Source organism: Sorex fumeus, unplaced genomic scaffold (assembly GCF_029834395.1).
Source record: "Sorex fumeus unplaced genomic scaffold, SorFum_2.1 ptg000042l, whole genome shotgun sequence".
Classification (NCBI taxonomy): Eukaryota; Metazoa; Chordata; class Mammalia; order Eulipotyphla; family Soricidae; genus Sorex; species Sorex fumeus.
The window spans coordinates 8,375,603-8,389,659 of record NW_026606099.1 but is presented as its reverse complement, the minus strand read 5'-3'; the positions used below and the strand labels follow the sequence as shown (position 1 = coordinate 8,389,659).

The window sequence follows — 14,057 nt, the reverse complement described above, 5'->3', positions numbered from 1 at the left end:
GGAAGGGAGGGAGGGAGGGAGGGACAGAGGGAGGGAGGGAGGGAGGAAGGAAGGAAGGAAGGAAGGAAGGAAGGAAGGAAGGAAGGAAGGAAGACACTGGGAAGGAAAATCAATGGGTTAATGGGTAGGAGTCGGGGAGTAAGTTAAGCCTCTGGGACCAGAGCATGAAGTGGGGTGGCTGGGAACTGGCCATGAAAACCCCAGTGGCTTCTGCCCTTGGACAAACTACTGTCCTCTGCAGTGAGGGTCCATGATCCTGGGTAGGAGACCTGTATCCCGGCACCAGCCCATCCCTCACCAGCCATGAGACCTCAGTCCCTGAGGTACAGGGCAGCTCCCTGTGCAAAACAAGAATAAGAACAGTGTTCTCCACCCTCCTGGAGCCATGGGAAGGTTCCAGAAGCAGGTATAAAGTCAGTCCTCAGGGAAGCTGCTCTGTGAGCTGACAATGGTGGCACTCTCATCTGCCCTGGCAGCACCACTCTCGAGCGTGAGAATCAAAGGACACGGCTGAGACCAAGGGAACCCTAGTGACAGGGGCCTTTTTCTCCCAAGGGAACAGAGGAGCACCAGCAGGTGCTGGGGCTCAGGTCCAGGCCCCAGGACAGAGACCACAGGCCCAGAGGAGAAGCAGTGAGGGTGTCCCAGCACGTGGCTGAGAAGCAGGTGGGTGGGGGGCCCAGGCCACAGACCTGCCCCGGGCCCAAATCCCCAGGTCCGGTCCTGCCCCGGCGAGGGTGTTCCACGGGATGATTAGTGGGGCAGGGAGACGGGCTGGGGCCAGACATGCCACCGGGGTGAGCTCAGCAAAGTGGTCTTTGATCTTCTCCGGCCAAGCCCAGTTCTTGCACAGGATAAAAGTCAAGGAGAGCGGGGAGAGCCAGGCTCTGCTGACCCCGCGGACGTCTCGATCCTCTCTCGGACAGCCACTCCCACCATGAGCCAGCGATCCTCCGTCACCATCAAGTCCGGTGGCACCCGGAACTTCAGCGCGTCCTCGGCCAGCCTCATGCCCGGCTGCCGGACCAGCTTCACGTCCTCCTCTGTGTGCCAAACCGGGAAGAGCTTTGGGGGCGGCTTTGGCACCCGGAGCCTCCACGGCCTTGCGGGTAGCAAGAGAATCTCCACCAGTGGGGGCTACCGCTCCAGCCGGGCCAGCTTCGGGGGTGCTGGCTATGGGCTGGGTCTGGGGGGCAGAATGGGGGGCGCCTTTGGTGGCTACGGCATGGGGAGTGGGGCAGTGTGTGGACCTGGGGGTATCCAGGAGGTGACCGTCAACCAGAGCCTCCTGACACCCCTCCACCTGGAGATCGACCCCTCGCTCCAACGGGTGCGGAAGGAGGAGAAGGAGCAGATCAAGACTCTCAACAACAAGTTCGCCTCCTTCATCGACAAGGTGAGCGGTCGGTGGGCTCACCCTCAAACAGCTGAGTCTCAGGCGGTGGGGTCAAGGTCTCTAAGCTTCGCGGAGGTCCAGGTGCCACTTGCCCCGCCAACAGTGGTCCTCCACCTCGCTGGGTGGACGGGGGTTTCCACCCCGTCAAGGTAGAAGCAGGAAAAGGCCCGACTTCAGGACTCAGCACTTTCTGACCCTCTGTCAGGACGTGGCCTTCTCATGGACGGACAGATTTAAAATTAGAACAGTGGGGTGGACACAAGTAGGGGAAAGGCAGAGAGAAATGAAAGGCTGTGGGTCAGCTCCCAGGAGTGGGCTGGGCCACTTCCTCCTGTTCTGTCCACAGGACAGATCTTCCGTGCCAACCTCCTTAGTCACTTGGGTTTGACAAGGGGGTGCCCATACTTTTCTTTTGGGCGAGAAGGAAGCTGTGGTTTCAGCTGAGTTCCCACCCATTGCGGGTGCCCTGCAGTGCTAGAGAGGACCCCCTGTGGGGAAGGAACGGCTTCTCTCAAGGACCTGCAGGGGCTGTCTGCCTGGAAAGAGCCAGTTCCAGAGGCTGGGCACTGAGACTGGGCATTCAGACTGGAGCTCAATGAAGTGACCAGCTACCCAGGCTCTGCGTTGGCTCTGGTGCTGGGTGTCACCTCAACACTCAGGACACTAAGGTGTCTACGGGCCTGACAGGCTCTGGAAGCTCTGGAGTTTGGGAGCTCTTGAGTTCTGGAGCTCAGAACTCAAACTTAACCACCGAGGCAGCGGCTCCTCCTCCCCCCCCACCCTGTATTGCCCCACTTGGTCTGGGGTTTGCACCAACAGATGTGAGGTTTCCAAAAGCCTGACTCTGAGGTCTTTATCTTGGCTCACACGCAGAAGACGTGAGAGTCCAGGGCTGGGACGAAAGCAGACCTGGAGCCAGCACTTCTGGTCTCCCTCTGATGACAGGAGACAAGCGGGGGGAGGGGGTGCAGGAGGGGGGAATGGCAGGTGCCAGGAAGGAGGAGGAGGAGCACTATTCTAGCTCCCTTCTTCTCAGAGGCCCCGTGTGCCCAGACACTTCCGAGAGGAGGGCTTGGAGAGGGGGGAGGGGGAGACTTCTCACACCCTGCAGTTGTCCCAGCAATGAGGGGAAACCAAAGGAGTCGTTCACGACAGCAACGGGAGCAGGGGCGCATGATGGAACCAGGCCTAGGAGACCTCCATGGGACCACATAGTGACTTGTTCTGGGCAGCCCTGGAGTATGGGTCACTGAATTCCAATTTGAGGTCTAGAGAAATCACATCCAGAAGAAAGTAGTCGGATAACATTTCCTCCCAAGAACCTCCTGCCCCCTCCTTGGGAATTGCGCTCGCCCATTCATGAGCTAGGCGCCTCTCCTTCCTCGCTTCCTCTTGCTCTCTTTGCCTGTCCTACTCCAAGATGTGTTGGAGTCACTGCACAGCACTGCCTGAGCTCCCTGTGCTCTGGCTCTTCTGAAGAGGAAAGTGGGGAGCCTGCAACAGGGCCCGGGCACTGTCATGGACTGGGAGGTGTGAAGTGGGGAATGCTGTCTCCCTCCAAGGCCTGAGCATCCCCACCACCACAAGACTGCTACTCGGAAGCCCTCACAGCCTCTCCCTCTCTGGCCGGGCCAGGTGCGCTTCCTGGAGCAGCAGAACAAGGTCCTAGAAACAAAATGGAGCCTCCTGCAGGAGCACAAAACCACCAGGGCCAACTTGGAGCCCATGTTTGAAGCTTACATCAGCACCCTGCGGCGGCAGCTGGACTGCCTGGGCGGAGAGCGCTCCAGGCTGGAGACGGAGCTGAAGAACATGCAGGACGTGGTGGAGGACTTCAAGAACAAGTGAGTACACCCAGCCCTTCCCCAGGGCTCCCCGAAAGATCCCAGACCCAGGGGGCTAGACCGCATGCTGAAGTCGGAAGTGAGCTAGACTGAAAAGTGGGAGGAGACAGGGTCCCTGCAGTGCAGAGGCACCGGGGTTATAGATGCGGATGAAAAGCACACACGAGAGAGGACGATGCACCAAGCAAGCACCACACAGACCCATCGTGCAAAGCACAGCCTGTGGAATGGGAGCCCCTCACTCCATTGTCTCAGCCCAAACCCATTGCGAATTTACCTAAAGCTCAGGCCATCACTCAGCCCTGACCAAGAGGTGTGCAGAAAGCCAATAGAAATGCATTTGCTGCAGTCCCAGGGACACACACACACACACACACACACACACACACACTGCTAAACATAACGGTGAACCAGTGCCTCTTGGCACATTTAATATTTCATTTCTGTAGCACTGCACTGTAGCACTGTCCTCCCGTTGTTCATCAATTTGTTCGAGCGATCCCAGTCTCCATCGTGAGACTTGTTTTTGGCACATCAAATACATCACAGGTGCTTGTCAGGCTTTGGCATGTAGGTGAGATACTCTCAGTAGCTTGCTGAGCTCTCCGAGAGGGGCGGAGGAATCGAATTCAGGTCGGCCGGGTCAGCCATGTTCAAGGCAAACACCCTATCGCTGTGCTATCACTCCAGCCCTATTTAATTTCATTGTTCTAATTTCGTCCTAATCATCTCATTCCAGACCCAAGTAAGTGACTTGATAGGGAGGTTTGGATTCTGTTTGGCTGTGGCAGGAAGCTTCAGATTGGAGAGTTCAGTCAGCATGGCAGCCACTGGCTGTCTGTGACTGATCATATTCAAACTGAAGTGGAACCAAATGCAGAATTTAATTCCTTGGTCCCATTAACCACCACTGAGTGTATTTCAAGTGTTCAACAGCCACACGTGGTGAATGGGTCCCTTGTTGAGCACTTTTGCAGAGCATTCCCAGGAGCACAGAAAGGCCTCGTGGAGGCATTTAAGATTTATAGTCAGTGGAGTTAGAATGTGGACCTCAAGAGAACAAATCTCTCTGAACCCCAGTTCCTTGCCCTGTTTTTAAAAAAAGATATTAACAGAACCATATCACAGAGGTCGGGGTTGAGAATTGTTAAGTCAAAACTTGCACATAAAATGCTTGGTAGAATACCTAAAGCCTGGCATATAGCATCGTATTGGCAATTTGGGTATCTTTGTGCAGACACAGACAAGAGAAGGAAGTGCAAGTGGATCATTTATGATATGTACGCAAATATGGGATAAGAGTGTTTCCATCTAAGAGGGCTACCTGGAGGAGGAGACTAATGTTCAATATTGAGAAGGGAAAAGGCCCAGAGGAGGGATGTGGGTTCTGCTGGTTCAGGGCTGGCCTGGAAAGCTGCTGCTACCACATCACCTGCTCCTGGTTATTCACTGTGTCATTCCTGTGGCAGACACATAAAGGTTCTACCTGGGGCCAAGGGATGCCTGCCCTCTGGCAAAGACACAGAAAACAGGTGGCAAGGCTCTAGAGGAAGAAAAAGGAGGAAAGGAGACCATATCGTTTCCAAAAGAACTTCAGGGGAGGCACACAGGCCCCACAGACAGCACAGGCACTGGGTGGGCGTGAGCTGGACAGCTCGTGTCTTTCCTGGTAAGGTCATGGACTCAGTCCCTGGTACTGCATTACCTGCCTTCCAGACCATGGGTGGACCCCTGAGTCCTGCCAGGAGAGTGGCACTGGTTGACCCTAAATACTGCAGGGGGGCAACCGCAATAGCAAATACAAGAGGGTAGAGGCGTCTCCCTGGCCACACACACTATATAGTACCCCACTTGGTGGTCTTGCAAGAACAACTATTGAGGCAGAGAGGATTGGTCGGGGAGTGGGTCACCTAGAGACTTCCTGGAGATCCGTGAGCGAGGGGGCACCCCCACATGCCTCTCGGGGACAGATGGGCAGTGGGGTTGCTGTCCAAAGGCAAAGTAAAGCAAGCTCCCGTTGGCCTAAAGATGTTCCCAGCTCATGAGGCTGTGACCTGGGCGGCTCTGGAAGGGCACCCGGGTATGGGTGTGGGAGCCAGCGGGGGTCTGGGAGAGCCACCTGGACACTTCTCTCAGCCCTCCCCTCAGAGGAGAGTCTGGCTTATAAAGGAGGTGCGCCTGCCCCTCACTGGCCCCAGAACTCACTCAGGGAGTCACAGTGCCGTGAAACCTCCTCGGCAGGAACACGGGTCACTCTGTGCTTTGGGGGCTCAGGGTTGGAAGAGGGACTTGGGGGGGAGGGGAGCAATCACATGTACAATAAGCAGGTGATGCGGTAGCAGCAGCTTTCCAGGTCAGCCCTGAAACTCACCCAGCCTGCCTGCTTCCACCTCACCAGCCCCCACTCCCGACGCCCCTAACTTCTGGACCCTTCCTACAGGTACGAAGAGGAAATCAACAGACGCACAGCAGCAGAGAATGAATTTGTGATGCTCAAGAAGGTAAGGCCGCCACAGTGCTCCCTCCTCACCCCAGCACCTCTGGGCATGCCAGTTGCCATGTTAGCGAGGGCCCCTGCCCGCAGGACTCAGTCTAAGCTGGGCAGCCAATCTGGAAGCAGCTTTCACCGTAGAGGTGTGGAAGGGTAGGCTCAGGGAGGTTTAGCTGCCCAGTTACCCAGATCATCGGGGGTCAGGATTCCAGAGCCCACCTGGAAACCTCCACCTGGAAATCTCCATGCACCCTTGCCCCGTGGAGGTGGGTGTGGGAGAGGGGATGGGTCTCTGGGACAGAAAGTTGGGTTCAAGAGGGTGGTACAGGACAGGGACCAGCTGCCAGCTCCTACCTGGGACGTCCTGCCAAGCAAGAGCGGAAAGCAGAGAAGTGGCACTGAGCTATGGAGGCAGATCTTGGGGAGAGGCAAAGGAGGTCATGAAGGGGTCCAGGATGGAGGAGCCTTTGGACCTCTTCCAGTTATTAGCGGTTAATGAGCCCGGGGGTCTTTGCTGAGAGCCGAGTCCTCACCCAGTGTGGGCCCGGACCACAGTCAGGACCTGTATTCACTCTGGGAGCTGAAGTTCTCCCCACAAACTAGCAGGCAGAGGAGCTGGCAGGCAGGGCAGGGTGGCACTCGCAAAATGTTCTGTGTCCAGGATGTGGATGCTGCCTACATGAATAAGGTGGAGCTGGAGGCCAAGGTAGACGCCCTGATGGACGAGATCAACTTCCTGAGGGCTTTCTTCGAGGCGGTAAGTGATGCCAGAGACCCCCCTCTGAAGAGCTGGAACTGGGGAGTCTTGGCTGACCACAGAGACTTAGTCCTAACTTAGTCCTCTCTGTTGCCCCCCACCCCACCCTTCCTGGTCAGACTTCATGGAGTAGCTGCTACTTCTCCAACAAAGGAGAAAATAGGGCTCCCAAGGACAGCTGCTAGGTCAAGGTCACAGGAGACATTCAACCTGGACTGAGCTGGCAGTTTCTGTTAAAGAGACAAACAAACTGCTTGTCACTGCATTATGTGGGACTTCTGCATTCATCCCCGAGCTGGACTGGGGGCAGCTCAATAAATAATTAGTGAGTCCTCAGGTGTCTCGAGAAGCACAGGGCACAACTGCCCGTCTCTCCTGTAGACATGCTCTGTCTCCTTTGTCGTACTGGTTCCTGTACTGCAGTTAAGAAGATGGGACTCCAGGAGTTTCTTCCAATACAGTGGAGGAGACAGAATGAAATGAGTCAAGGAGCGAACTATACCATTTCAGTCCCCTTAGGGACAGCAGAGAAGACAGATCAGAGGCAGGCGATCCTTGAAGAGACTCTGGAAGAATAGAGGACTTGAGCCAGGTTTAGAAGCAGGGAGGGTCTAGCCAGCCTGATTGGGAAGCAGAAATGCCCCTGTTAAGGGTTCGAGCCCAAGGAGGTCCAGGGAACTGGAGCCAAGTAGAGAGACAGAGCTTTCATTAGAGGGCACCAGCTATGTTCAGGCACACATGTTCTGCCAGGCCGCCTACGAAGATGATAATCTTACTGGATCTATTTCGTACCCGATGGAATTCTGTCAAGAATCGGAGCTGGGTTCTGGGTCTTCAGAAGGATGGTTTGACCATCCCAACTCCCACAAGGGACAAAGATGCCTCATTTTCTTGTTCTGTTTTTGTTTGGAGGTCATATCTGGCAGTACTCAGGGCTTACTCCTTACTCTGTGCTCAGGGATCTCTGCTGGTGGGTTCTGGGGATTGTATGTGGTGTCGGGGATCAAACCCAGGTCAGCCACATGCAAGGCAAGTTCCCTACTTCCTGTACCATCTCTCTGGTCTGGGAAGGTCCCATTTTCCCTGCTTATCTACTTACTCCAGGACTAACACCTGCTGAGGCGATGGCTCCTAATTCTGAACTAGCCACTAGCCTACCCATCCCCAGGGCAGAGACCCTCCTGCAAAATAAGCTACTGGGAAAAACTAATTCAGCAGCACTGCCACTTGCAATGGAAATGGGTAAAGCAATGGTTCATAAAGGCAAGAAATCCGACTTAGATTTGTGCTTTGGCTCAGTGACTCTTGAATTTTACAGATCCTCAGAATATTTTAGAAGCCAATTATGGTTCAATGTCTAAGGTAACACCCTAAAGGTTACATTTCCAACCTGCCAATGCTGCTAGACTGGGTCATTTTTTGAGGACATGAGTTCTCGTTTAAGGCTTCTGAAACTTTTCCTTTTGCCTGAGATGACCCCACAGGAACAGCACTGCCACAAAACCCTCAGAATTACTACAGGGTTGATTTAGAATTCATTTTTGGTCTGATTTTTGGTCATTGCACTCTCAGAAACCTTTCACTGTTGCCAAATTGTTCACAAACTTTCCCACCCCCTCATCTATTCAGATTCTATAGTGAGTCTTGACCTACAGTTTAAGAAGGCAGGTTCTAGAAAATTCTGAAGAGTGATCACTAATAGATGAATTGCAAACTCACTATCTCACAGCTCATTGTATGTGCACATGTGAAAACTAATCTCACAGAGAAGGCACTAGAACACCCACTAAGATAGATGTCAAACCTTCTCACAGATTCCAGAAGTGGTCCGGGGCCCTTTCTACAGTATGGGGTAATTTCTGTTTTCCAACTAGAGTCTCTCCACCCTGTCCTAAGTTGCAGGGTGAAGTCACCATGGGACACAGCAGAATGTGCTGTCTCCTTCTGCCTCCGTTTTCTTTACAAGATGATTTCTTTATTTGGTGTGAAATACTACATTTTCTCGGAACATGGTACTCTGCTTCTAGTAGAAGACACGAGGCCACCTTGACAGTGGGGTGCCTTCTGAAAAGCCTAGCCGAGCCCCCTTTCAGCTGCTCCTTTCCTGCAGATGAGCACATGATAAAGGATGGAGGTCAACTCAGAGACCTCCCTAATGGCCTTCCCAGCCCTCTCAGACTTAAGGAGGATGCTCCACCCCACGTGTGGGTCCTGAGGACCTGGTCACAGGTGGTGACATGATGGTGTGCACATACACGTAAATACACATGTAGTACACACACACACACACACACACACACACACACACACACACACATACACACTGCTCTAGTTCTCCCTTTTTGCACCCATCACAGGAGCTGGCTCAGCTGCAGGCCCAGATCTCAGAAACCTCCGTGGTCCTGTCCATGGACAACAATCGCAAGCTGGACCTGGATAGTATCATCTCTGAGGTGAAGGCCCAGTATGAGGACATCGCCAACCGCAGCCGGGCCGAGGCTGAGTCCTGGTACCAGACCAAGGTGAGAGCTCAGGGTCAATTCATGAAACTGTCTGAGCAAGCTGGGATTGCTAAGGTCAATTCCTTGAGAGTCTTGTCTGTGGATAACACAGTCTGATGGGCTCAAAGGGATCGGAGTACAGTTTGAGACTGACCTTTCAACCTAAGCACTCCCTAGAGAGCACCAGCAGAACCTGGGTAAATGCAAGACAGGAGGAGGTCAGGTCATCTCTCAGGGTGAGGATGGACACTCCTCTAGTGGCCTGAAAGAAGGTCTGAAAGTACAGTTCTGGACTCCGGGACCAGCGGGAGAGAAAGGGCCCAAAGCAGATCTAACCTCCTGGATTCAAATGAAAGAAGTAAATTGACTAAGGGTGCGAGATTGTAGTGGATCAAACATGGGCCACAGCATGAGATTGTACAGGTTGGAGTAATCACTCTAAGAGTCATTAAGGATATAGGGTGTGGAACCAAGAAGAGCGAACTCTAAGGAACTGAAAAATTAGAATGTTGGGGATGGCAGCAGATGCTGAGTTTGTAAGGGTGAGAGTGTGAGTTTGGGAGGAAGTCAAGGAAGAGAAAAGAAAGCCCAGACCCAAGAAGAAAGAGTGGGCGGAGGGTGCTAGGCTTTGCCAAGAGGCAACATGGCTGGATTCAGGGGAGAAAGGTGGGTGGGGGCCAGGGAAGCTATTCCAGGCCCAGCCAGGTGACTGTCTGCTCTTCCCTGCCCACCCCGCCCCACCCTGTCTCCTGTGTCTCCTTCCCCAGTACGAGGAGCTGCAGCGGTCAGCCGGCCAGCATGGGGACGACCTCCGCACCACGAAGATGGAGATTTCTGAGCTGAACCGTATGATGCAGCGGCTGCGCTCTGAGATCGACAACCTGAAGAAACAGGTGAAGCCCAGCTCCCGGAATCCTTCCCCCACGCAGGCCTGGGGCCGCCCTGATCAGCCCACACATGGGCACCCTGGCGAGAAGAGGGACATCCAGGAACATAGACATGCAGCCGATTCCTTGAGATGCTTGTCTGTGGACAACGCAGCCTGATGGGCTCAAAGGGATCCGAGTACAGTTTGAGACTGAACCCCCCAACCTGAGCACTCCCTAGAGAGCACCAGCAGGACCTGGGGGGAATGGCAAGGCAGGAAGGCCTCAGGCCATCTCTCAGTGTGAGGATGGACACTCCTCTAGTAGCTTGAAAGCAGGACCCAGAGGCCAGGACCTTCTTCTAAGGTTTGGGCCAATATTTATTCCACCAGCAAAGTTCTGTTCTGGGGAGGTGACTGCAGCAAAAGCTTGACCTGCTTTGCTCACCTCCTAGCCAGGGAAGTCCCCCTCTCCCCACGGCCCAAGTCAAGTTCTCCAACCTGAATAAGTCTCAAAACATCGAAGGGAAATGGAGAATCATCTGGTTGTTAAAGTTGCCGGAATCTCCGGCCTCTCACATGCAATCCATTTTGGGAAAAGCTTGCATATTCCTGCCCTAACGCCCACGTGTTACTGCATTCTCTGTGGACGGTATCACAGATCCCCATGTCCCCCCGCAGTGTTCCACTCTCCAGAGTGCCATCGCTGACGCCGAGCAGCGTGGGGAGCTGGCCCTCAAGGACGCCAGGAACAAGCTGGCCGAGCTGGAGGAGGCCCTGCAGAAGGCCAAGCAGGACATGGCACGCCAGCTGCGCGAGTACCAGGAGCTCATGAACGTCAAGCTGGCCCTGGACATGGAGATCGCCACCTACCGCAAGCTGCTGGAGGGCGAGGAGTGCAGGTGGGCAGCCGTCCCCCTCCGCGACACACAGGGACACTGGTAGAGCCAGAGAATAAGAGCCCCACCATGCCAGGCCCAGAGAGAATTCCCAGGCAGGTGGGCAGTAGACAGTACAGTGGTCAGGGCATATGCCCGACCCACATACAATCCCTAGCACCCATACCCAGTCCCTGTCATGACAGGACCCAAGCAACAGCACATTTAACACCCTTCGCCCCCACAGTTGGCAGAATACCAGCAGGTGGCATCAGGCTCCCTGAACACCATTGGGGGACCCCTCTCCCCCCAAAATTCCAGGGCAGAAAAACACGTGTGGTAAGATGGACACGTGTGGTAAGAGTCCCATCCACAGCTTCTGTTGGGTGCAGAGCAGGGGGGCAGTGGCCAAAGGTGTCAGGGAAAGTGGACAAAGCTTACTGGAGAGTCATTGCTGATCCTGTGACAATGAGGCCATCCTACGGATAAGCCTCGGGGCTCTTCAATCTGACTGTCCCTCTCTTCCTGGCTAGCACGACCCCCTCTCTCCCCTGCTCCCCACTTCTCTCTATTTTGTCCTGCCTCCTTCCAGCCATGCCTGCACCACCTCACATTACCCCCAAAGCAAATAAGATGAACAAAGTTGCTGGTGGCACCCATGAGCATGCTAGTGGACCAGTGGGCATGCTGGTGGCACCCATGGGTGTGCTGGTGACACCATGCGGATGTGCTGGTGGTACCCTGTGAACATGCTAGTGGCACCCATGGGCGTGATGGCAGGTGTGCTGCTGGCATCTGTGAATGTGCTGGTGGACCCGTGAGTGGGCTGATGTTTGAATACAAAGACCAGGACCCTTCAGTCCTCAGCAAACCAAATATCTCTTTCTCTCCCCCCACTGCCACAGACTCACTGGAGAAGGTGTCGGGCCTGTGAACATCTGTGAGTAAATGTCTTGGGGAGATGGGGAAGTGGGAGACAAGTGGATGCTAACGCCTCACTAATGAGCAAACCAACGAGCTCGCTGGGGCCAGGGTGTCATTGAGATCCTCTGAGGGGTCCTGCAGAGACCTGCACAGTCAGGAGAGACTGTGGGGCCCCACCTTCCCTGCAGTGATGGACCCAGGGAGAGGGCCCTGGAGAAGTCGGTATCTTTCTGCACCTCCGACTGCTCACTCAGCTCTTTTAGGAACCTGGACTGAGGAAGGACCTTAGGCTGGACGTGCACTGACCGCCAGGCTAGACTGGTACCCTTTCAGGGCCTCGGCTTCCAGGAACCATTCTGGGAGGAACCATCAGAGCTAGTGGGGAGGGGGTCTCAGAATTTGGGGAGATGGGAGCTAGGTGGCACCCAGGAACCCTGAGTCCCACATGAGCAGTGAGAGCTCCTGGGGGGGGGGGGGGGGACAGGGAGGGAATCTGAGGAGCAACTTGAAACCCACCGCACAGTGGCAGCAGCTTCCTCTGGGGACTGGAGGGGAGGAGGAGGCCTGTGTGGGTGGGTCTCCGTCTCCACTTCTCAAAGGATGGAGGGGACTTTCAACCCTAACCAAGTAGTTTCTTTAGATGCTTCCCACGCCATTCTGGGCTGGCAGGGCAGGAAGGAGTACAGAGTGGAGGATTCCTTTCTGTCAGGTGTGACCTGGGGGGGGGGGGGGGGCTCCATTCATTCCTTCAGAAGGTGGGGGAAGTGGACTAGTAAGTCCCTCGGGCCCACGGAGGTCCTGCTTCCCCAGCCTGGGCAAAGTGTCCTGGTCAGGAGGGAGGCGCAGGGGGAGCGTCGCCTGCCCCTGGCTCCCGGGAGTGGAGAGATTCTCACCGCACTCCAACTGGCAGGAACCCCGCAGCGCGCTGTGCTGTGCGTCTCCCTGGGACCCCGTGGCGCACTGTGCTGTGTCTCCCCGGGACCCCGGAGCGCTGTGCTGTGCGTCTCCCCGGGCCCCGCAGCGTGCTCTCCCGTGTCTCCCGCAGCCGTGGTCTCCTCCTCCTGCGGCGGCGGCAGCGGCTACAGCGCGGGCGGCGGCCTCTGTGCGGGAGGCGGCAGCTTCGGCGGCGGCTTCAGCAGCGGCTTCGGCGGTGGCCTGTGCGGGGGCGGCGGCTTCAGCGCCAACAGCAGCCGCAGCATGGGCAGCAGCTCCAGCGTGCGCGTCGTGACCAAGACGTCGTCCACCAAGAAGAGTTACCGGAGCTAAAGAACACCCCGCACCGCGCTTTCCCCCCAACCCCCCCCCCTGGGCCGGCTGCTCCCAGCCCATTGGGGACACCCCCAGTTCCTCAGACCTGCCGCTTTCTTTGCCTGACCGACACCCGCATGCACGAATCCCGCTGCAGAGGGCCCCGGGGCAGGTGGTCTGGCGCGTCCCTCTTGCTCCACACAGGGCCCCAAGGAGGCACCCCACCCACTGCGAACCCCAGAGTTCAGCCAGGGTCCTGCCAAGGCTGCTGACGCTAACCTCGCTGCTCTGGCCTAGACCCGGCTGGGTAGAGCTGGGACCCTCTGGGCATGTTGTGCCTCCTTTGGGACCCAGATCTCTCTGTGTGACTCCAGGCCTTCCGCGGGGCTTAGAAGGGAGCATGGTGTTTCAGGGAGGCTGAGCAGGGCAGTGCAGGGATCCCAGTCCTGTCCTTTCTCCCCCACACAGGGGCGACTGAAGTCCTGTCCTTTCTCCCCCGCACAGGGGCAACTGAAGACCCCACATAGGTCCCTGTTCCCTGAGAAAGGTGGCCAGCCTTGCCCACACCTTGCCTCCTACCCCCTCATTCTTACTCCAGGCTCCCCGCCCCCTACACCTGCTCCTCAATAGGATGCGTGAATGAGAAATCCGTCTTCTTGAGAATAGCCAACCTGGGCTGGAGCGATTGCACGGCGGGGAGGGCATTTGCTTTGTACACAGCCGACCCGGGTTCGATTCCAAGCATCCCATATGGTCCCCTGAACCATATGCACACAATTCCTGCGTGCATTAGCCAGGAGTAACCCCTGTGCATCGCCGGGTGTGACTCAAAAAGAAACAAAAAGCCAACCAACCCTTGATTAAGTCATTCTGGAATGGAAGGATTTTGTCATGAACCCCGAAGTTTTTTATGGCCTGGGAACACATAAAATGTTAGTGTCGTGGGCCACTGAAAGCTCAAAAAAAATGTTAATGTGGAGCTCATCTTGCCCATCTGCCTCACTGAAGGCAAGGCTAGAACAGCAGTCCCTGGGCAGAAAGGTTCATGTGATGATTGGGGAGGAGGGGCAGGACCCCCAAAGCAGGAACAGAGGTGGGAGCACCCATCCAAAGTCAATGTCTGGACACATACTGGCTCTTCCCCCAGGTCTCC

The 14,057-nt window shown here is 55.7% G+C and overlaps 1 protein-coding gene across 1 annotated transcript; it reads left to right on the top strand.

The window, feature by feature from the left end:
- Window positions 1-937: 937 nt before the first annotated feature.
- On the top strand, window positions 938-12,922 carry LOC130029321 (keratin, type II cytoskeletal 5-like). The gene is made up of 9 exons (XM_056120261.1): window positions 938-1,396; window positions 3,032-3,240; window positions 5,681-5,741; window positions 6,393-6,488; window positions 8,846-9,010; window positions 9,757-9,882; window positions 10,536-10,756; window positions 11,638-11,672; window positions 12,702-12,922. Exons 1-9 carry the CDS (start codon window positions 938-940, stop codon window positions 12,920-12,922), a joined length of 1,593 nt encoding a protein of 530 aa, XP_055976236.1.
- Window positions 12,923-14,057: the final 1,135 nt, after the last annotated feature.

Excerpts from the sequence above, each read along its gene's own strand:
- LOC130029321 (XM_056120261.1), top strand. The coding sequence starts at position 938 with ATGAGCCAGCGATCCTCCGTCACCATCAAGTCCGGTGGCACCCGGAAC. Across the intron at positions 6,489-8,845 it reads TGAGGGCTTTCTTCGAGGCG|GAGCTGGCTCAGCTGCAGGC; the intron begins GTAAGTGATGCC and ends CACCCATCACAG. Across the intron at positions 9,883-10,535 it reads TCGACAACCTGAAGAAACAG|TGTTCCACTCTCCAGAGTGC; the intron begins GTGAAGCCCAGC and ends GTCCCCCCGCAG.